The sequence below is a fragment of the Talpa occidentalis genome, unplaced genomic scaffold (assembly GCF_014898055.3).
Source record: "Talpa occidentalis isolate TD23 unplaced genomic scaffold, MPIMG_talOcc4v2.1 talOcc4.7, whole genome shotgun sequence".
NCBI lineage: Eukaryota > Metazoa > Chordata > Mammalia > Eulipotyphla > Talpidae > Talpa > Talpa occidentalis.
The window spans coordinates 12,978,673-12,999,725 of record NW_023605083.1 but is presented as its reverse complement, the minus strand read 5'-3'; the positions used below and the strand labels follow the sequence as shown (position 1 = coordinate 12,999,725).

Below are 21,053 nucleotides of genomic sequence, written 5' to 3'. Positions count from 1 at the left end.
GGTGATGTGTCTGTAAAGATGTCTTTGATGTGCAAATCCCGTAGTGTTTCGCCTATATTTCCTTCTATGTATTTTATGGTTTCAGGTCTTACGTCTAGTTCTTTAATCCATTTTGAGTTGATTTTTGTGTATGGTGTGAGGTAGTGGTCAAGCTTCATTCTTTTGCATGTAGCGACCCAGTTTTCCCAGCACCATTTATTGAACAAACTTTCTTTGCTCCAATGCAGAGTCTTTGCTCCTTTGTCAAAGATTAGTTGACCATAAATCTGTGGGTTTATTTCTGGATTTTCTATTCGATTCCATTGGTCTGTATGTCTGTTCTTGTTCCAATACCATGCAGTTTTGATGATTATGGCTTTGTAGTATAGTTTGAAGTCTGGGAGTGTGATGCCTCCATTTCCTTCTTTTTTTTTCAGTAGAGCTTTGGCTATTTGGGGTTTTTGGTGATTCCATATGAATTTCATCAATAATTGTTCTATTTCTTTGAAGAATGACATTGAAATTTTGATTGGAATAGCATTGAATCTGTATATTGCTTTTGGTAGGATGGCCATTTTAATAATGTTTATTCTTCCAATCCATGAGCAGGGGATGCCTTTCCATTTCTTTGTGTCTTCTTCTATTTCTTTTAACAGTGTTTTATAGTTTTCTTTGTATAGGTCCTTTACCTCTTTTGTTAGATTTATTCCCAAATATTTGATTTTTTTTGTTTCGATAATAAAAGGGATGGTTTTTTTGATTTCTTCTTCTTCAGATTTGTTGTTTGTGTATAGGAAGGCTACTGACTTTTGCGTGTTGCTTTTGTATCCTGTCACTTTACTGAATTGATTGATGAGTTGAATTAGTTTTTCTGTGGAGATTTTGGGCTTCTGTATGTATATTATCATATCATCTGCAAATAGTGATAGTTCGACTTCTTCTTTTCCTATTTGGATTCCTTGGATGTCTTTCTCTTGTCTTATTGCTCTGGCTAGGACTTCCAGTATTATATTGAAAAGCAGTGGTGAGAGTGGACATCCTTGTCTTGTTCCAGATCTTAATGGAATTGCTTTCAGCTTTTCACCATTGAGAATGATACTGGCTGTTGGCTTGTCATAGATGGCCTTTATGATGTTGAGGTATGTTCCTTGTATCCCAAGAATTTCAAGGGCTTTTATCATGAATGGGTGTTGCACTTTGTCGAAAGCTTTCTCAGCATCTATTGATATTATCATATGGTTTTTATATTTCTTTTTGTTGATGTGTTGGATAACGTTGATTGATTTTCGGATGTTAAACCATCCTTGTGTCCCTGGAATGAATCCAACTTGGTTGTGGTGAATTATCTTATGGATACATTGTTGGATTCTGATAGCTAAAATTTTATTGAGGATTTTTGCATCAGTGTTCATTAGGGAGATTGGCCTGTAGTTTTCCTTTTTTGTGTTGTCCTTATTCGGTTTTGGTATTAGTATAATATTGGCTTCATAGAACGTGCTTGGTATTGTCCCTTCCTTCTCAATTTTTTGGAAGAGTTTGTGAAGGATAGGCACTAATTCGTCTCTGAATGTTTGGTAGAATTCATTTGTAAATCCATCAGGTCCTGGGCTTTTGTTTTTGGGGAGGTTTTTGATTACCATTTCAATTTCGCTGCTTGTAATTGGTCTGTTTAGGTGTTCTATTTCTTCTTTATCTAGCTTTGGGTGATTGTAGAGTTGTAGGAATTTGTCCATCTCCTCTCTAGATTGTTGAACTTGTTTCCATATAACTGTTCATAGTAGTTACCGATTATTCTTTTGATTTCTGCTGTGTCCGTTGTGATTTCTCCTCTTTCATTTATGATCCTGTGTATTTGTGCTTTCTCCCTTTTTTCCTTTGTGAGCCTGGCTAGGGGTTTGTCTATTTTATTTATTTTTTCAAAGAACCAGCTCTTGGTTTCATTGATCTTTTGGATTGTTTTTTTAGTTTCAATTTCATTTATTTCTGCTTTGGTTTTTATTATTTCTTTTCTTCTACTGGTTTTGGGGTTTTTTTGTTGTTCTTTTTCTAGATCTTTGAGCTTCGAGATTAGGTTGTTTCTTTGAGTTCTTTCTTGTTTCTTGATGTGAGCTTCTATTGCTATATATTTTCCTCTTATTACTGCTTTTGCTGCATCCCATACATTTAGGATATTGGTGTCCTCCTTGTCGTTCAATTCAAAAAATTTTTTAATTTCTTCTTTGATCTCCTCGTTAGTCCAGTGGTCTTCCAGTAGTGTGGTTTTTAATCTCCATGAGGTAGGATAGTTCCTTGCCTTCTTTTTATGGTTTATTTCTAGTTTGATGCCTTCGTGGTCAGAAAAGATGGTTGGTATGATTTCAATCTTGGTCTATCTGTTGATGTTTGTCTTGTGCCCCAGTATGTGATCGATCCTGGAGAATGATCCATGTGCGCTTGAGAAAAATGTGTACTCCGTTTTTTTTGGGTTTAGTGTTCTATAGATGTCTGTTAAGCCCAAATGCTCTAGGTCCTTATTTAGAGCTTTAGTTTCTTTACTTATTTTTTGTCTTGTTGATCTATCCATTGTTGATAGTGGTGTGTTGAAGTCTCCCACTACGTATGTGTTTTCTCTGATGTCTGTTTTCAGAGAGGACAACAGTTGTCTGATATATTTTGGTGCTCTTTCGTTTGGTGAGTATATGTTAATGAGTGTTATTTCTTCTTGAAGTATTGTCCCCTTGATCATAATGTAGTGACCATTGGGGTCTCTTTTTATTTTTTTGAGTTTGAAGTCTGTTTTATCTGATATAAGTATAGCTGTTCCTGCTTTCTTTTTTGGCCCATTTGCTTGTAGGATTGTTTTCCATCTTTTGACTTTGAGCCTATTTTTATCTTTTGTAGCTAAATGTGTTTCCTGGAGACAGCAAAAGGTTGGGTTTTGTTTCTTAATCCAGGCTGCAACTCTGTGTCTTTTTATTGAAGAGTTTAGTCCATTTACATTTAGAGTTAATATTGATATGTTAGCATCTGTATTTGCCATTGTGTTTGTCTTTCCTTTGATTTTATTTATTTATTCTTTTAATAACTTTTTTTTTTTTTTTGGTCTTCTTTCGTTGTTATTCGTCCCTCTGAGGTTCTGGCTTTAGGATTCCTTGTAGTATTTTTTGGAGTGGGGGTTTAGTCGTAATGAAATTCCGGAGTTTCTCTTTGTCTGGGAAGGTCCATATTCTTTCTTCATGGAGGAAAGAGAGCTTTGCGGGATAGAGTATTCTTGGTTGGCATCTGTTTTCTTGGAGTCTGTTGACTATGTCCCTCCACTCTCTCCTTGCCCGTAGTGTTTCTTCAGAGAAGTCTGATGTCAGCCTGATTGGTTTTCCTTTGAATGTTATCTGTTTCTTCCCTCTTGTCAGCTTCATTATTTTTTCCTTGTCCTGGATTCTTGGGAGCTTTACTATTATGTGTCTTGCTGTGTTTTTCCTTTCGTCGTGGAAGTTTGGTGTTCTTCTTGCTTCTTGTATATCAATTTTCAGCTCGTTCTTCGCATTTGGGAAGTTCTCTTCAATTATCTCCTGGAATATTTTCTCTGTTCCTACATCTCTCTCCTCTCCTTCTGGAATTCCTATAACTCTTATATTTCCTTTCCTCATGGAGTCAGATAATTCCCGAAGTCTTTCTTCATTCTTTTTCCTTCGTACTTCTCTTTCCTTTTCTGTTTTGGTTCTTTTTATTTCTGTGTCTTCAAGAGTACTTATTCGTTCTTCCATTTCATCTATTCTGCTTTCATTGCTTTTCCCAGAGTTCTTTAGTTCCTCCATTAATTCTTTGATCTCCTGCATTTCTTTTACTTCCCTCTTTAGGGACTCAATTTCATTCTTCTGACCATTGTTTTCCCTCTTTAGGGACTCAATTTCCTTCTTCTGATCTATCACTTTTTTAATCATGGCAATTTTAAATTCTCTTTCTGAAAGGCTCAGAAGTTCTTCCAAGTTGCTGTCGTTGCAATCTGGGGAGTGGTTTTCTTTTTGTGGTGTGCTTCTTTCCTGAGGAGTTGTTAGGTTGCGTGTGGTTCTTCTACTCCCTACTGTCTGTTTTCTAATTTGTCGTATGCATTGGGACACTGTGTTGCTCGGACTGGGTGGCATCTTGGGTGAACTTCTCCGCTCCCCTCTGGCTCCTCCAGGAGCCATCTCTGGCTTCTGGGGCAGCTTTCTGCTGGTTTTAGGCAGTTTTTACTGAAGAAATGTCCCTGTTCTAAAATGGCGAAGCGGGATGCAGTCCCTGCGCCTCCGGTTTCAGGCACACTCTTCTGCGCACCCGGTCTGCCCCGGACGTGGGTGCCTGCTCCCTCTGTGGGCTCAGACTGCTGGTCGGAAGGGGCCTGGCATGGGCTAACTTCCCGGCTGGCCACTGGGTCCTCCAGAAGCCTTCTGCCCTTTTCAAGCAGTCTTAAGAAATTTCCTGTTCTATGGGGTGTTAGTGACTTTTTTTTTCTGGTCGCTAGGTGGCGCTAGAGATCTCTCCTATTGTCCTTGGGGGGCTGTTTTTCGCCTCCCCCCACCCCGTGGGACAGGGAACAGAGCGGGAATGGTAGGGTAAACCTCAACAGCTTTGGGGTGCTGTGTCTGCCTTGTGCCCCACCGTCGTGGAGAACCCACGCCCCAAATTTCGTGCCCCGGGTCTCAGTTCCCAAGCCCTCAGGTCCAGGACGCGGGCTGTAGCCCAGTTCAGTGGCGCGGGAATGGCGCCTTTTGCACCCCACTCCCGTGCCTGGGCGCCTGGTTCCTGCTCAGGACTTTCACCCCCGTGAGGGCCTCTGCACGTCTCCCCGCAAGCCTAGGTCGCAGGCGCGGGGACCTGGGCAGCTGCGATCCTGGTCTGCGTTTGCTTTTCAAGCGTGCCGCCAAGCGCGCAGTTTATCCGCGCAAGCTTACCGGCAGCCCGGGCTGTGTGCGCGTCTCCTGGGGTCTTTGTTCTTCTCTAATGGCGCCCGGAGCTGTTCGCTCACCGCCGCGGCGAATCCTGCAGGGTTCTCCACAGCTCCCGTTCACAGGGTGTGGTGGCTGCAATAGTTCCTTTCCACTCACAGTCCTGCTCGCTGCGTAGTTTGTTCTTGTTGGCCGTTCTGGTTTGTTGTTTTCCTCCTCTCTGCCGGTTGGAGAGTGCCAGCTCTGTGGGCGGGGGAGGGGAGCAGGGTTCTGCGCTTCCCTCCCTTCTAGTCCTCTTTTATGGCCACTTTCTTCTTAGGGCAGTTTGCTGGAGTCGTCCGTTTATCTTCCGTGTCCCAGTTCTCACTGGGACCTGCCGCTTTTCCTCCCTATTAACTTTTTTTAATGGGAGATCTTACTCGCAGCGTCTCCTCGCCGCCATGTTGCTCCGCCCCTCTCTTTTTATACTTTATTAATGTAGTCCTAACTAATAACACACACACTTCACAAAGTCAAGTGTTTTAGTTTGAAAGGAGCCTTGTTTTTGGTAAATTCTTTAAATATTCAGTACTGGAGGGAAGAGTATGGGTAGTGAATACACAAACAAAATGCTCTTAACAATTCCCTAGACTTTAATTCTCATATATACATTGAAATTTTACTTTTTGTTCTTGCAGTTTTCAAATTGGTTTCACAATAATTTTTGAGCATATACCTTGAGTGACAGTAGGTGCTATGAACTTTCCATTTCAAAATCTTTTCAACTAGTGTTTCCATATTTTTTATTTGTCCTCCATTATAATCTTAAATGAGAATAATTTTGAACATTTCTTTTAACTAGACATATAGTCATATTAGCCAGTTAACAGATTTTAAACATTTGAAAATTAATGGACTTCAAACCTTTTTCTATTGGTATGTAAATTTTCAGAGTTGTACCCAAAGTTAAATAGATTTTTCTCAAAAAAACAGTGCTAATTTTCAGATTTGAAATCTCAAATTTAAGATGTTTATTTTGTTGCATTTGTTCATAAAATGTTTCTATTTTAATATCTATCAATATTTCATGAAGTATTTAAATTGCAGCTCAAGTAATTTTAAGTAGCTGTTAAATAATAGAGACAATGATGATGATGATAAACTAGAATTTACTGTCTGGCAGGAATTGTTGGTTTTGATCATATTTTATATTAAGAACTTGTAAGATAGGTGTTACTATTCCCCTTTCACAGAGAAAGAAACTAAAACAGGTTAAATATTTCCCAGGCAAAGCAGTAAGTGTAATTAAGACTAGACTCAAAATTTAATTTCCCTAAAACACACTGCTACTTATAATATATTAAAACTGCCACAATCAAAAACATTTTTTTAAAAAGGTTTAAGTGTTTATTTACACAATATACATTCAAAAATACAGTTTAGGGCCTCCTCGGTGGCGCAGAGGGTTGAGTGCAGCACTGTGAGGCTGTCTGCAGCCTCTGCAGTGTGGGTTCGATTCCAGCTGGCCAGGGAGAATCCCACATGGCGCAGCAGACCTCCTATTGCACCCACTCCAGTGTATTTCGGTCCTTCTGCCTGTTCTGCAGCCCTCTCTGTCTCTGGTGAATCCTCTCACCCTCCCGTGCCTCTGGCCTATACCCCAGCTCTCGTATAAAAATAAATAAATCTTCAAAAAAAAAAGTTTAAAAAAATAAAATTAAAATTAGAATGCAGTTTATTCAATACCCTGGGAGCCAACATGCTAAATATTTTAAAATATATGTTTGGGGAAGTGATTAAGGCCTACTGAAAGAAATTGAAGAGATTATAAAAAGGTGATTTTTTTTGGTTTGTATTATTTTTCAATAAATAAAGAATAAAATTTGGTGATAGAGATTAGGAAGAAGTTTTAGCCAGATTTCATGTGTTCTTAAGTGATTTATTTTTCTGTCACACTATCCAACTCACTAGTAAAGTACATTGAGAAAGAACAATCTCATCACAGAATTTGAATTTCATTCACAGAAATACATGGAGGTCTATGATGCTTTGATACAAACATTTTTAATATACCTCCACTCCAGGTCAAAAATAAACCTGCTAAAGATGTAAGTGCAATAGTAAATGAGTATTCTGTGGAAAAAGCAATTAAAATGAGTAGCTATTCATTCTGTGTTGGGAAATACCTGTGTTCCAAGACAGAATAACTGACCATTAAATGACTGATGAATTACATGGAGGGGATCGAACTCATAAGAAATGTAGGGGGTGCAGAAGGATAGGTAACTCAGAGTTAACTGATAGTCATGTAGACAACCTGTACCTTCACCATTATAAAAGTTTAGGCGTCCTGTAAGCTGGAGAGTTTTAAGAATATACATAATTATTGTCTTATGTATTTCTCAAATATGAATTGAAACCATTAGTTATTTCATCACAGTATTTTCTTCTTTGAAGAATTTTGTTTTAAGAGTCGATCTAAATCCATGTTTAATCATTCAGTTTTCTTTTCTGACTCTAGTTCTTTGTTCATGTTCCATATATATCTGGGTAACTCTTCTTCCTCATACGGTTTTTAGATGGGGGGGAGGTGGGAAGGGACACAAAAGTCCTGAATTGAAATCCCAGTTCAAAGCAGGATATGGAAACCTCTGTGTGTATTTAAGTCTTCAGAGACTCCTTTTCCTCATCGTTGAAGATAATTATTGACTCTACTTATCTCACATGTTTGGTAATGGGCACAAGAGATAATGTTTATGAAAATATTTTGTAAATGGTAAAATATACTTTACAAACAGTAGTGATTGTTTGACTTATGCACTTCAATCCTATCCTTTATTAGATTTATTTATACAAGTGTCTTTCTTTCCAAGTAGTCTTTGAAATTTCTTAAGATCAGGAATTGTGTTATCATTTTTGTTTCCTATTACATTAAAGTTTCTATTGAAATAATGAATATTAATATGCAATCTGGAAGTAATAATAACTTAAAATGGTCATAGTTTTTATAAAATTGTTCCTTTTTTTATAAAGTAAGGATCACATGACTACTAAAATTATGTTTTTCTAATTTAGAACAAAGCAACCTCAATAGACTATTTTATATTTAGATCATCAATTTTTAGTGTCAAATATTGAAGTTTGTTTTTTATTAATAGCTTCTCTGTACCTATTTTAGACTTTTTGTAGAACTTTTTCTTCTCTGAAAAACCTTTTTTTCACATTGAATAGTATATATAGCCAAACTTATGATCTTAGAAAACTGCAGTTTATTAGCATCTTTAGTTTTGTGTCACTTTGTGTAGAATTTTAACTTATTTTACCATCTGTCCTTTATTCAGTGGATGTATTATTGGCATTTTAGAATATATTTCTCAATACCACCTAAGAATTATTTAGAAATTAAGCACTTTAGATTTCTTGTCCTTGTGATAAATGTAATTTTTGTTTTCATAAGATATAAATGTTAATAAAATATAATAGATATTGTATTTAAAAGATTTTAAAGGAATTAATTTAAATTCTTCTGCTTAGATCATTGAGTTGGAAAATCGGATAAAATCTTTTGAGAAAAGATCGAGAAAGTTAAAAGAAGAAAATAAAAAAATAATGAAAGAAAATGATTTCCTGAAATCCCTTTTAAAACAACAGCAAGAAGATTTGGAGTCCAGAGGAAAAGAGCTTGAACAGTTACAAAAGAGGAATAAAGAGATAGAAAAAAACAATGCTGATCTTCAAGTAAAAATCAGTGAACTGGAGAGAAAAGTCACTTCCCTAAAGAGACAAGTTGCAGAAGCTAATGGGTTGAGTAATGAAAATGAAGAGCTGATAAATTCAATAGATAAATTGCAGCATTCAGCAGACAAAGCTAAAACTGAGATGGCCACCACAGAAGTGAGATCTAGACAATACGATTGTAAGACAACCACTACCCAGGTAAAATTGAAAGCCACCAAAAAAAAGTGCTCTGTAGGCCATTGCCACACTGTTCTCAATCACTCCATCAAGGTTAAGAGCAATATGTTTGAGAACCCCAGCAAGGAGGGCTGGGAGGATGTGAGTGAAAGCAGGTAAGGCTCTCATTAACTTAGCTCTGTGGTGGGGACACTGTGCATATGTAAAGTACCAGCAAATGGAGATTGAATTTCAACTACTGTCGATTTGGTATTCAGAAAAAATACTGTCAGATCCTTTGAAATATCTTGGGAGGTCTTGTTCTGAGCTTATTGACTGAAATTTGCATGCAAAATTAGCCACAACTGCATGAGTATTTGAATAGGTGCCAGGAACCCAAAAGAAGGCAATGCTTGATTTCTTCCAGTGATGCTATTTTCATGCAGTCATGAGGCTTGAAATTGACAGTTTGGCAGGTTGATTTAATTTGCTGGCCCTTTGCATATTCACCACTGACAGCTAAGGATTCCCAGGCAAGCCTACTAAGTCGGTTTAGTTATCTTGTGACATGCCAACCTGGGAGGAGAAACATTTTTCTCCCTTAATTTAGTTAGATAAATTTTGAATGACCCATTTCAGCTTGTTACCAGATGTCTACAAGCTGTTTAACATCCTCTAAATTAAGAACCATCTTCACTAATTATTTCATGTATGTATTATGCAAAGTCATTGTACTAACTTTAATTGAATGGTGGTTAAAAATTAGTTCTTTAAAGTTAAAGCTCGGTGGATTCCTAGTCTAAAGTTATATAGTCCCTAATGAATAGCAACAGGAAAATACTAAAAATCTATATTTCTTTCTCTTACCCCTGGCTGTATATTCATACATGCACTTGAAGTACATCAATAAAATCATGAAGTCAAATTGATATTAGAACATCTCTTTCAATATCTAGATAATTGCTAATACTAATTGAAAAATTGACTAATTGAAAATTTTTCCATAATTCTGCCTTGTTGTATAACAACATTATCTTTCCTTTATTTCCCAAGTTTTAAAAAATCCATAATAGTGGTTTGTTTTAGGTATGAGTTATCTACATAGTATTTGTAGTCACAGATAGAACTGAATCTTAGATTCAAATGTGATCTTCAAACTTGTTTGCCTATTAGAATCATCTGGAGATATTAGACAATATCTGAAGCTCAGGCCACACCCCAAAACAATTGAATCATAATTTCTGGGGCCGGATCAAGCTTCATTTGTTTTTGAATCTCCTCAGCTGATCCAATGAACAGCCCAAGGGTACACTGTTGTAAATGATCCTTGGGTCAGTTGAGCCCCTTGTTTTCAGATAGGTTAAAAAAAAATCTAAAAAATTATGAAAGCAAGGACGGAAGGACCAAATTGCAGTCCATTTCTTTGTCACCTCTTCTAAGATCTTTCATTTTGTCAAAATCAATTATAGCAAAATCCTGCTTAACTTAAAATCCACTGTGTTTTTTTTTTTTTTAACCTATGTCTCCAAAGAAATTCTAGTTTCAGCTACTAAATATATCTCAGCCAGTTGGTACTACCACACTCCTCATTACACAGTGGTGCAGTTTACACATGTGTGAGTATGTATGTATGAATAAATACATGATGGTTAAGCAATATACTCAGTACTAATTTCATCATATTAGTGCATGTATGAAAGAGTACATATTTGGGGAACGTATCACACAATATCTCTTAAAATATAGGATTGTCATTAAAGTTGTTTAGCAGTGAAATTTGGTTTTACATTGTAAGGATTAAGTGTAACATTTCTTGCCTGACAGAACAGCCTCAGGAATCACTCAGCTGCAAAGAATTCACAGACAATTAGAAATCCCTTGGTGGAGCTTCAGGACTTCAGAACATTCCATTTCTTTTAGCTTTTCATTGTCTGAAATATAAGAATATTGAGAAAAATAGTTTATAGTACTTGATACATAGGGATATGAAATACTATATTATATAAGTATTACCATTACAACATTTAAGCCTCAATTAAATTACAAGAGCATGCTATCAAATGAAAATAATTCAACTTAGTAACAAGCTTGAAGTCATTTATTTAAGGGAACACAAGTTATGGATTGGGGGAGTGCAGTGCCTAACAAGTAGTGGGGCACTCTGTCACACTTTGGACAAGAACAAATTTTATAAAAAATAGAAGAGGCAACTAGGAAACGGGGCATGATTAGCTTGGAGGCTGATTAGCTTTGAGGAGATTTTGTTAAAGCCCTATATTAGTCTATAATACAATATACATCCCAGAAAATCTTAAATAATTTTAGTGCACATCTACCAGGACTTCTGCTAAATACTTCTTAAATACACTTAGAATTTGAAATTGAATTCTGGACATCATACTCCATCAAAATCAGCTAGAACAGATTCAGGAGTCATGGGCAGGGCTGAGGGGAAGGACATATCAGAAGCATACATACATATTAGAAACATTTTAACAAGCTAGCTATGTTTTTCTTAGCAGTATTTCAGGCATCATATGACCATGTCCAAATAGTTAAAAGATCATCGATGTGGGGGCCTCCCTGGTGGTGCAAAGGGTTAAGTACCGCACTATGAAGCAATCCGCAGCCCCTGCAGCACGAGTTCGATCCCTAGCCATCCAGGGAGCAACCCACATGTCGAAGCAGACCTCTCCTGTCTCACCCGCTGCTCCCCTCAGCAGTGTATTTCAGTCAGTCTGCCTGTTCTGCTTCTCACTCTGTCTCTGGTGAATCCTCTGACCCCCCTCATCTCTGGCCTGTACCCCAGCTCTTATTGCATAAATAATCTTTAAAAAAAAAAAAAGATCATCGATGTGGAAAAGGGATTGAACTTACATATATGCTCTACTCAAGCTCATTACTTCAAATATTTTCTCCTTGCATTCTTTTTTCTCTAATACAAATGATTAACATACTTAGCATATTATACATTTTACTTATTCTTCCTGTTACCTGTCTCCTCTCCACCTTCCCCCCAGGATGTGAACTACACAAGGGCAGAGATCTTTCATCTTCTTTATTCACTTACTGCTTTATCCCTTATGTGCAGAAAAGTACCTCGCACATATTTGATGCTTTAAAACTATTGTATTCATTATCACTGTAATTTACATTTCAGATGGTTTTGAGGGGGTGAGATGTGTGTGTGGCAAAATAGTGACAACTGTTTACATCTACTTGGAGGGAATATGGGTATTATACCCTGTACCTTGAAATTTTTTTGTATGTTTGGAAATTTTCAAAATATAAGTGAGGATGATTTTAAAAAAAAAAAAAAAAACTATTGTATTATGTGATGAGTGGCTATACGTGCTAGAACTGGCACCGAAGTGTAAAAGGCTTAGAGCCTCCAATTTTACTAAGTCAAAACTTCCTGACAGAAATGTTAAACCTTTCTGCCCTGGCTCACACAGTAGTGAGTGCTCTAATCTTGAATATGTTAAAGCATGTGCTTCCTGAGTTGACAGTAGCAATACTATAAAAGTGAGGCTAGTAGTCATTTGATGTTAGATAATTTAATTTCTTGATGAGTTTTTATAATTTTATAAAATATATTTAGGCTGATTTTATCTCTTAATATTGGGAGCCAGTAAATGCTCTAACTTACAGCTTTATATTCTCTAATATTTGGGTTTTATGTCTCTCCCTTTTTTCCAAAAGCAGTGATTCTGAAACACAGAACTCTCAAAATTTTGGAACAATTATTGTAGAAACATCCCAGAAAATAAGACCCATAGAAGATGGAAGAGACCAGAAAGAAAGTGATCAAACAGAAAACAGCCAAATGCAAGGAAAAGAAATAGTACAAATACATTCAAATCCAGATGGCAAAGCCCCAAAGGTATATGTCAGTTTTACTTATTGATAAGCTATCTTTTTTATTTTATGCTTCATAACTAGTTAATTTTTGTTGCCAGTAATTTCATTTGAATCCTTAAAATAATAAATTTCCTTTGAAGCACACAGTGAAAATACTCACTTTTAAATAATTTTCAAGTGCCAATCTGTTACAATCCTTTACATAAGTAGAAATAAAATAGATACTTTTATCCAAAATAAAAATTTTAAGGTATTTGTAACCCATTTTCACCCCACCCCATAATAGTGATAATAAACTCCCTTTTTTTTAAGTTTATCAAATATATCAAGTGAAGAAACTTCTGTTTTTTTATTAGCCTTCGTAACAGTAAAGTTATTTGGTTTGACAAAATTTTCCCATTTCTGATTTCTACCTTATTCCCTACTATATTTTAAATCTTGAAAAACTGATGTTTAGGAATAACTTACTCAATAATTTTTGCCAATGATACATCATGTTGCCAAAATATTTACCTATTCAACATTAATCAGTAAAAAACTGAGGAACGATCATTTTATTTTTTTGTGAAAATTCAGATTGTCTGCGAATTAACCTATAAGGTTCTTTTAAAACCAGATATCTAAGGATTTGTTTTTTGAAATCTATCCAAAACTTTGAGGGAAAAAAAATGCAAGGATAACAAAGATTTATATTCATTATTAAAAGCATAAATTTCAGGTAAAAAATATATGCTAATTGTCTGTTGATTGATTAATTAATAGATTTTATAGAGACAACCTAATTCTGCCACCTATTACTTGGTTGGGAATTTTGTTTAGTTGAAGTCAGTTATGTGCAGTTTAATGAGTATGTAAATAAAAGTAACTCATAATTCCATTCATATCATACAGTGTTGAATACAATATTAATTACCTTGAATAGCTCTATACACACATTTTTTGCAGTCACAAAATAAGTGTTAATCAAATTGTAGAAATCGTGTTTGGAAAATATTAGAACTTTTCACTAACCCCAAAGGTAACTACTACCTTAATCACTCCCCTCCTTTTCTTTATAATTTACCTCTCCTAACATTATGGTTAATTTTAACTGTTTGAACTTTATGGCATCTCTGCAGCAGGTCTTTTGTTTGTACCTGGCCTTTCTGGTGTTTGTTATGTGGAATTCATTCATTTTCATTGTTGTATATGGTATTTCTGATCATACCCCAGTTTGTTTATTCACTCTACTGTTGAACTTTTGGTTGCTTCAGTTTGAATTTCTTATAAATTTCAATGAATATTTTTTTCAAGTATTGCGTTGCACAAGTGTAGGCATTTCTGCAATGTATTAGCTTGGAGTGGAATTATTACACCATAGATTATGTTGTTTCTAAGATTTTAATTGATAATGCTATTTTCCAAAATGTTGTACCAATTTGTTGCACACACTAGCAAACCAGGAACATTTTTTTTGCTTCTCATCAGTACTTGACATGCTAGTCTTACTTATTTCAGCCATTTTTGTGTGTACATTAAGGTATATCATAGTTTGTTCAATTATGTTCTGTGTTTTCTAATAAGGAGTTAGGTACTTTTTGTAATTGTTGACCATTAGGAATTTATTATTAAATTGCTCATTTCTCTGTCCATTTTACAAATGAGTTGTCTGTATTTTTTTTTTACTCACTTGTAGCGAGAAGATCTTGTGTTATATATGAGTATGTTGTTGGCTATATTCATTGTCGATATGGTTTACTACTCCAAGCTATGCCTTTTTGCTTTTCTTAATAGAGTATTTGTTTTAGTCATCTTTCAGTCTTTTATTTAAGTCATCTTAATCTGATATGGTCAGATTTACTATTTTTTCCTTTATGATGAGCGCTTTTTAGGTTCCATATAATAATTTTTAACCTACTCCACCTTAACTAATTTTTATACTACCCTTCCTTGTTATCTTACTTTTTTGATGTTCATGTCTATGTTTGACATTGATTTTTTTTTTTAATTTATGCATACAAGAGCTGGGGTGTAGGCCAAAGGTATGGGGGAGATTGAGTGAGAAGATTCACCAGAGACAGAGTGGGCAGCAGAACAGGTGGACTGACTGAAATATGCTGCTGAGGGGAGCAGCAGGCAAGAGAGGAGAGGTCTGCTGAGCATGTGGGTTAGCTCCCAGGCTGGGGATTGAACTTTGGCTGCCCATAGCTTCGTAGTGCTGAGACTTAATCCTTTGCACCACCGGGGAGGCCTGGCATTGATATTTTTGCAGATAATGTATGATAGGAATTAAGTTTCACATTTTTCCCCAATGTGATGTAAATTAAGATATGCATAGACATGTGGGTATAGTTCTAGGTTTTTGCTTCTGTCTTATTAGTATATATACCTGTATCGTGCATGAGATCTCATTACTGTTACTATTTTTAATTATTGCAATAACAATTATAACCTTATCTAATTTTCAAGTGTGCAGCATTATAAATCAATGTCTGTATATACTACACTAAGTTTACCACTTAAAGTCTAATTCTGTCCTTCACCATATATCTGGTCCCTTTTACCATATTTACTTTCCTCATTCCCCCTTGCCTAATTTGGTTTTTTAGTCTAAATGTTTATTTTGTTTTATTTAGTTCTTTTGTTTGTGTTTCTTTATATACCACATATGAGTAAAATCACATGGCGTTTATCTTTCTTTTTCTGACTTATTTTCCTAAGAATAACACCCTCAAACTTCATCCATGTTGTTGAGAATGGCATGATTTCAACCTTGTTGTAGTTGAGTACTATTCCGTCGTGTATCTATCTAGCCACCTGTTCATGGTCATTTAAGTTGTGCCAACTATTGGCTATTGTAAATAATGCTGCAGTGAACATAGGATGCATATATCTCTTCAAATTAGTGTTTTTTGTATTCTTAAAGTAAATACCTAGAAGTGGAATGGCTGACTTGCATGAAATTACTGTTTAAATTTTTTGAAGAATCTCTGCACTGCACCAATTTACATTCCCACAAACAGTTCCCTTCTTTCCTCACCCTTTCCAACACTCGCTGTTTCTCGTCTTTGAATAATACCTATTCTCATAGCTGTGAATAATAGCTCATTGTTATTTTGATTGGCAATAATAAAAAGATATTTTTTTTTCATGTGCTTTTTAGCTCTCTGTCTATCTCCTTTGGAGAACTGTCTCTCATATTCTCTGCCCATTTTCTTATCTGGTTTGCTTGGGAGTATTTTTTGTAGTTTTTTGAGTTCTTATATTTTGGATATTATCCCCTTGTTGGATGTATCATGTGCAGTTATCTTCTGTTAAGTAGGATGTCTTTTTGTTTTGATGATAGTTTCTCTCACAGTCCAGACACGTTTTAGTCATTACTGTTATTTCATTTCTTTTAAAGATTTATTTATCTATACATACAAGAGCTGGGGTACAGGCCACAGATGCGGGGGGTGAGAGGATTCACCAGAGAGAGAGCGCGGGGAACAGAACAGGCAGAGCAACCGAAATATACTGCTGAGGGGAGCAGCAGGCGAGACAGGAGAGGTCTGCTGTGCCATATGGGCCACTCCCTGGCAGGCTGGGGGTCACTCCCTGGCAGGCCGGGGGTAGAACTCCTGCTGCAGAGGCTGAGGATTGCTTCACAGTGCATTGCTTAACCCCTTTTGCCACCAGGGAGGCCCTAGTGTTATTTTATGGTAGTTTTAAATTGACAGTAGGGCAAATCTCTCACCTTGTTGTTTTTCGAGGATTGTTGGTTTCTTGCCCTTCAAAATAGATTTAGAACAAGCTTCTCAAATTAAAAAAAAAAATCCTTTTAATAGGAACCACATCTGTTAAAATTTTTGAGACGATAATAAAGAGATTTTGAAAGGTAAAAAGAAGACAGAGACCAGGTAGGGACTTCAAGACTAGCGGAACAACATGGATGCTAAGTTCTCTCGGTTTTCATTTTGCCTCATATATACAGGCCTGGATACTGAAGAAACCTGCAACCTGGAAATGCCAATATGTCAGATAATAAAAGCCCCCAATAAAACCTTGTTCTCTTGAGTCTAAAAGACTGGGAAATTGACATCATACTAAGACAGAAAACTTTTTCACAACAATCTCCTTACTCTAGCCAGACATCACATGAAGAAATACAACCTTACCTCTACCTCATCGGTAAAATACTAGTGGGGAGCCTGTACTTTACCTCTCTTCTGAGTATAGAGAGGTATCCCTTTTCACTGCCCCTCCCATTATGGTGGCATTAGAGAAGACCATGTGAGGTACCAGTAGTGATAACTCCCTCCCATCTATGTCAGTGGAGACCACATGGATCTTGGACATACATCTACATCCAGCAGTGAAGAGATACTCTTTCCCTTTATACCAGGAATGATTTCAAAGGCCAAATGTGAAGATAGGGATTTTCATCAGCCTCCTTATGAAAAAAGGCTACCATATATCAATGGGAAGGCTAAGCAGTGGGCAGAAACAAGGGTATACATTCCATCTCCAGCCAAGGTAGTATCAGCAGAGGCCTTTGATGAGCCTGATCTTCTACCCCTATTCAACAGTATCAGAGGAAGCCTGGTAAAACAAGATTTAAATAAGATCCAGAATTCTGAAGCATAATACCCCAAATATATAAGATACTGGTGAGAATCATTGATCATACCAAGAAACCAGTAATGTCTCAGCAAGAATGAAAAAAGAAAACAAAGGCAATAATACACGACAAAGATGTGTTGGAGTTATATGACAGGTATTTTAAAGTAGCTGTCATAAAGATGCTGCAACAAGCAGTTATAAACAGGCTTGAAACAAATTTTAAAAAAAAAAGTACATCTCAAGAAAGAAATACAACGTATCAGCAAAGAAACAGAAGATATAAAAAAAGGACCAAATGGAAATTTTAACCTAACAATGAGATAACTATTTTGTGTTCATACAGAGGCATACATCAGCCCCTATCACACAGTTTGATGTCAAGACCGATGACACCACACACCCACCAAAAGGGAAAGAAAGGTTGATTACTTAGAATAGAGTATGTAGAAATGGATCCACAAGTATGAACAAGTGCAAAAGCAGTTCAGTAGAAATAGTGTTGAAGCAATTGGTTGTCTCTAGGCCAAAAATAAGCCGATACCTAAACCTCATCTTACAATGTAAAAATTAAGTTAATCAGTTACATTAAATTACAAAAAATTTTTTTAAATAAACATTTGTGCTTTATTTATTTATTTATTTATTTTAATTTATACAAGTACTGGGTATAGTCAGAAGCACGGGAGGGTGGGAGAATTCACCAGAGCCAGAGCGAGGAGCAGAGCAGGCAGAAGGACCGAAGTACACTGCTGAGGGGAGCAGCAGGTGGCAGGAGAGGTCTGCGCGCCATGTGGGACCCTCCTCCAGTGGCCGGGGAGCAGCCGGGGATCGAACCGGCGCTGCAGAGGCTGCGGGCAGCTTTGCAACCCAGTGCTCAACCACTGCTCCACCGGGGAGGCCCTAAATTACAAAATTTAAAAGGACGCATAAGCAAATTTTTGGGATTTAGGACTTATCAAAGAGCTTTATACATGATCCTTAAAAAGAAAATGTCAGTAAATTAACTTACACAAAATTACGAACTTTTATTTTGCAAAAGACTTTGTTGCATGGATAAAAAAACATCCTACAAACTAGGAGAAAGTATTTACAAATGATATACCTTGCAGAGGACTCATGAGTATATAAAAATTTCCTCAAATCAAAAGTTTTCTCAAATCTCAGAAGTAAAAAATATCAAGCAATATAGTTAGAAAATGGGCAAAAGACATTAATAGACATTTTACTGAAAAGGATAAAAGAAGGGAAAATTATCACATATAAAGATCTTTAACATCACTAACTGTTAAGGAAATGCAGATTAAGACCATGATGAGATATACCTTAACTAGAATAGCTAAAATTAAAAAAAAAGTGATGATATCAAATGATGGCAAGATGCAGAGAAACTAGATCTTTCCTACACTGCTGGTGTAAATGTGAGTTCTTGTTATTAGTTGTAGAATTTTATTGTGCAGGTTTTTAATACTCTTCATAAATTACTGTTCTTAAGTAAATACACATTATGTTGGGTTACTTGATGTTATTGAATAATAAATTAATTTTTATGTAACTTTTAATTTTAGGAATATTTTCATTACAAGATTCCAAAAAAATCAACTTTTTCAAAGAAGAATGGTAACATTCAAAAGAATTCCTATACAGCAGTTCCTAACAGAGGTAAGAATGCATTTGAAATCAACAGTGTCTTTCTAATTTAATATGATTTTTAAAATATCAACAATTTTTATATTGTTAACAGAGAAAAGTAGAAAAATATTATCAGCTTTTTTTGTATAGTTAACAGGGAAAGGTGGAAAAATGTAACTGCCCAGAAATCAAATAGCAGTATTATTTTATTACGAGAACGGATCATAGCCTTACAACAACAAATCAGTGTACTTCAGAATTCAAAAAAAGCAGCGGAATTGTCTGTTAAAGAATACAAGGAAGTCAATGAAAAGCTCCTTCATCAGCAACAAGTATCTGATCAACGATTTCAGACAAGCAGACAGACAATAAAGGTAAAGGGAACTTTACAAATAAATAGACTATGTTCTAATAAAAATTATAAAAATGAATATTTTGTTTTACAAATATTTGACTCATATTGTTTTGGACTTGTCTATGACCTAAAATATAAATTCCCATGCACTAATTAATGTCAGAAGATCAATACCTGGATTTTTTAATTTTAATTTTTTTATATATTTTTTATTTTTTACTTTCATTTTTAAACAATATTTGCTTCCCCCTATCCCCTCAGGTGTAGTCCCCATAGAGTTTCCTTCACTAATGCACCCGTGCACCATCACCTCAGTCCCCTGTGCTCTTCCCTCCCTCCCTCTGATCCCTCTCCCTCCTCCTCCCCTGCAGTATGTCTCTGATATATAATTGTCCATTTTTGCTTTGTTGTATTTTGTACCGTTATTATTTTTTACACTGATATCTTATTTGGTTCCTCTGTATTCCTGCTATAAGTGAAACCATCCAATATTACCCCACTGATTGGGAAAAAATCTTTGCACTCCAGTCAACTGATAAGGGACTGATCACACAGATTATAAAGAACTCACACTACTCAACAAAACAAAATAAACAATCCAGTCAAGAAATGGGCAGAAGAACTTAAAAGACATTTCTCCAAAGAGGAAATGCAAATGGCCAACAGGCATATGAAAAAATGTTCAACTTCTCTTATCATCAGGGAAATGCAAATTAAAACCACACTGAGATACCACCTTACAATAGTAAGAATGGCACATATCAAAAAAACAAGCAACAACAAATTTTTGCAAGGATGTGGTGAAAAAGGAACTCTCCTACATTGCTGATGTGAGTGCAAACTGGTCCAACCGCTATGGAAAGCTGTCTGGAGGTTCCTCAGTCTACTAAAAATGGATTTTTTTTATTAATAAGGTGTATATTAAGAGACAACCTACTTAAGGGATGAAATTTTATATTAATAAAACAAATATATTACTAGCATTCCTTTTTCACTTAGTTCTCAATATTTTCATATGTTCTTTATTGTGTGGCATTTTAAGATGGGTCCTTTAGTAGAAAATTAGGTTTAGAAGTGGTTCTGAGGGAGGGACCCTCATAAAGGGCCTAGTGCCATTATCAGAAAAGGAAACACTTGCTCTCTTCAGCATAGGGAAACAGCATAAAAAGCAGTTGTCTGCAAGCCAAAAGGAGAGCTCTCACCAGTGTTTGACCCTACTGGCATTGGACCTCATACTGCCATACTGCCAGCCTCTATAATTATGAGAATTTAATAGCTTTTGTTTATATCACCCAGTCTGTTGGTTTTGGCTTTGTATTTTTTTTTTTTTAATAGAAACCTGAGCTAACTCATAGTTGGTCCCAGGAGTTGAGTGCTGTTGTAACAGACACCTGAAAATGTGGATGCAGCTTTGAAACTGGATAATGGGTAGATGTTGCAAGAGTTTTAGTGTGAAGGCTATAAATGTGGACATTAGGGGTATTCCGGAGAGGTCACAAATTGAAATAAGGAATGTGATGTATTTCTTATTATAAAGTGTCAACGAACTTGCTTGAACTGTGTTCTGTTTGTGGAATGTAGAACTTTTGAGCAATAAAATTGTATATATTTTCTACTAGAGCTTTATTTTTGGCAACTTTAGGTTCACAGCAAAATTAAGAGGAAAGTACAGAGATTTCTCATATATCCCTGGCCACCACACATACACAGTTTCTTTCATTATTATTACCCTCACTAGAGAGGTACACATATTCCAGTGGATGAACCTACAGTTACATATCATAATTATCCAAAGTTCATCATTTACACTATAGTTCACTCTTCTTTTGTACATTCTTTGGGTTTAGACATATATATAATTGCATGTATGC

At 36.0% G+C, this 21,053-nt stretch overlaps 1 protein-coding gene across 7 annotated transcripts in view; it reads left to right on the top strand.

Annotated features, from left to right (window-relative positions):
- CNTLN (centlein) overlaps positions 1-21,053 on the top strand; it is a 236,875-nt gene that overhangs the window by 145,581 nt on the left and 70,241 nt on the right. For 5 of the 7 annotated variants that reach the window (XM_037494597.2, XM_054689416.1, XM_054689417.1 and 2 more), the window contains exons 15-18: positions 8,397-8,932; positions 12,459-12,639; positions 18,764-18,857; positions 18,978-19,201. In XM_037494597.2, coding sequence (XP_037350494.1) covers positions 8,397-8,932; positions 12,459-12,639; positions 18,764-18,857; positions 18,978-19,201 — 1,035 coding nt within the window. The remainder of the gene's footprint in view (positions 1-8,396; positions 8,933-12,458; positions 12,640-18,763; positions 18,858-18,977; positions 19,202-21,053) is intronic. The other 2 variants (XM_037494596.2, XM_054689415.1) reach the window with 1 other exon arrangement.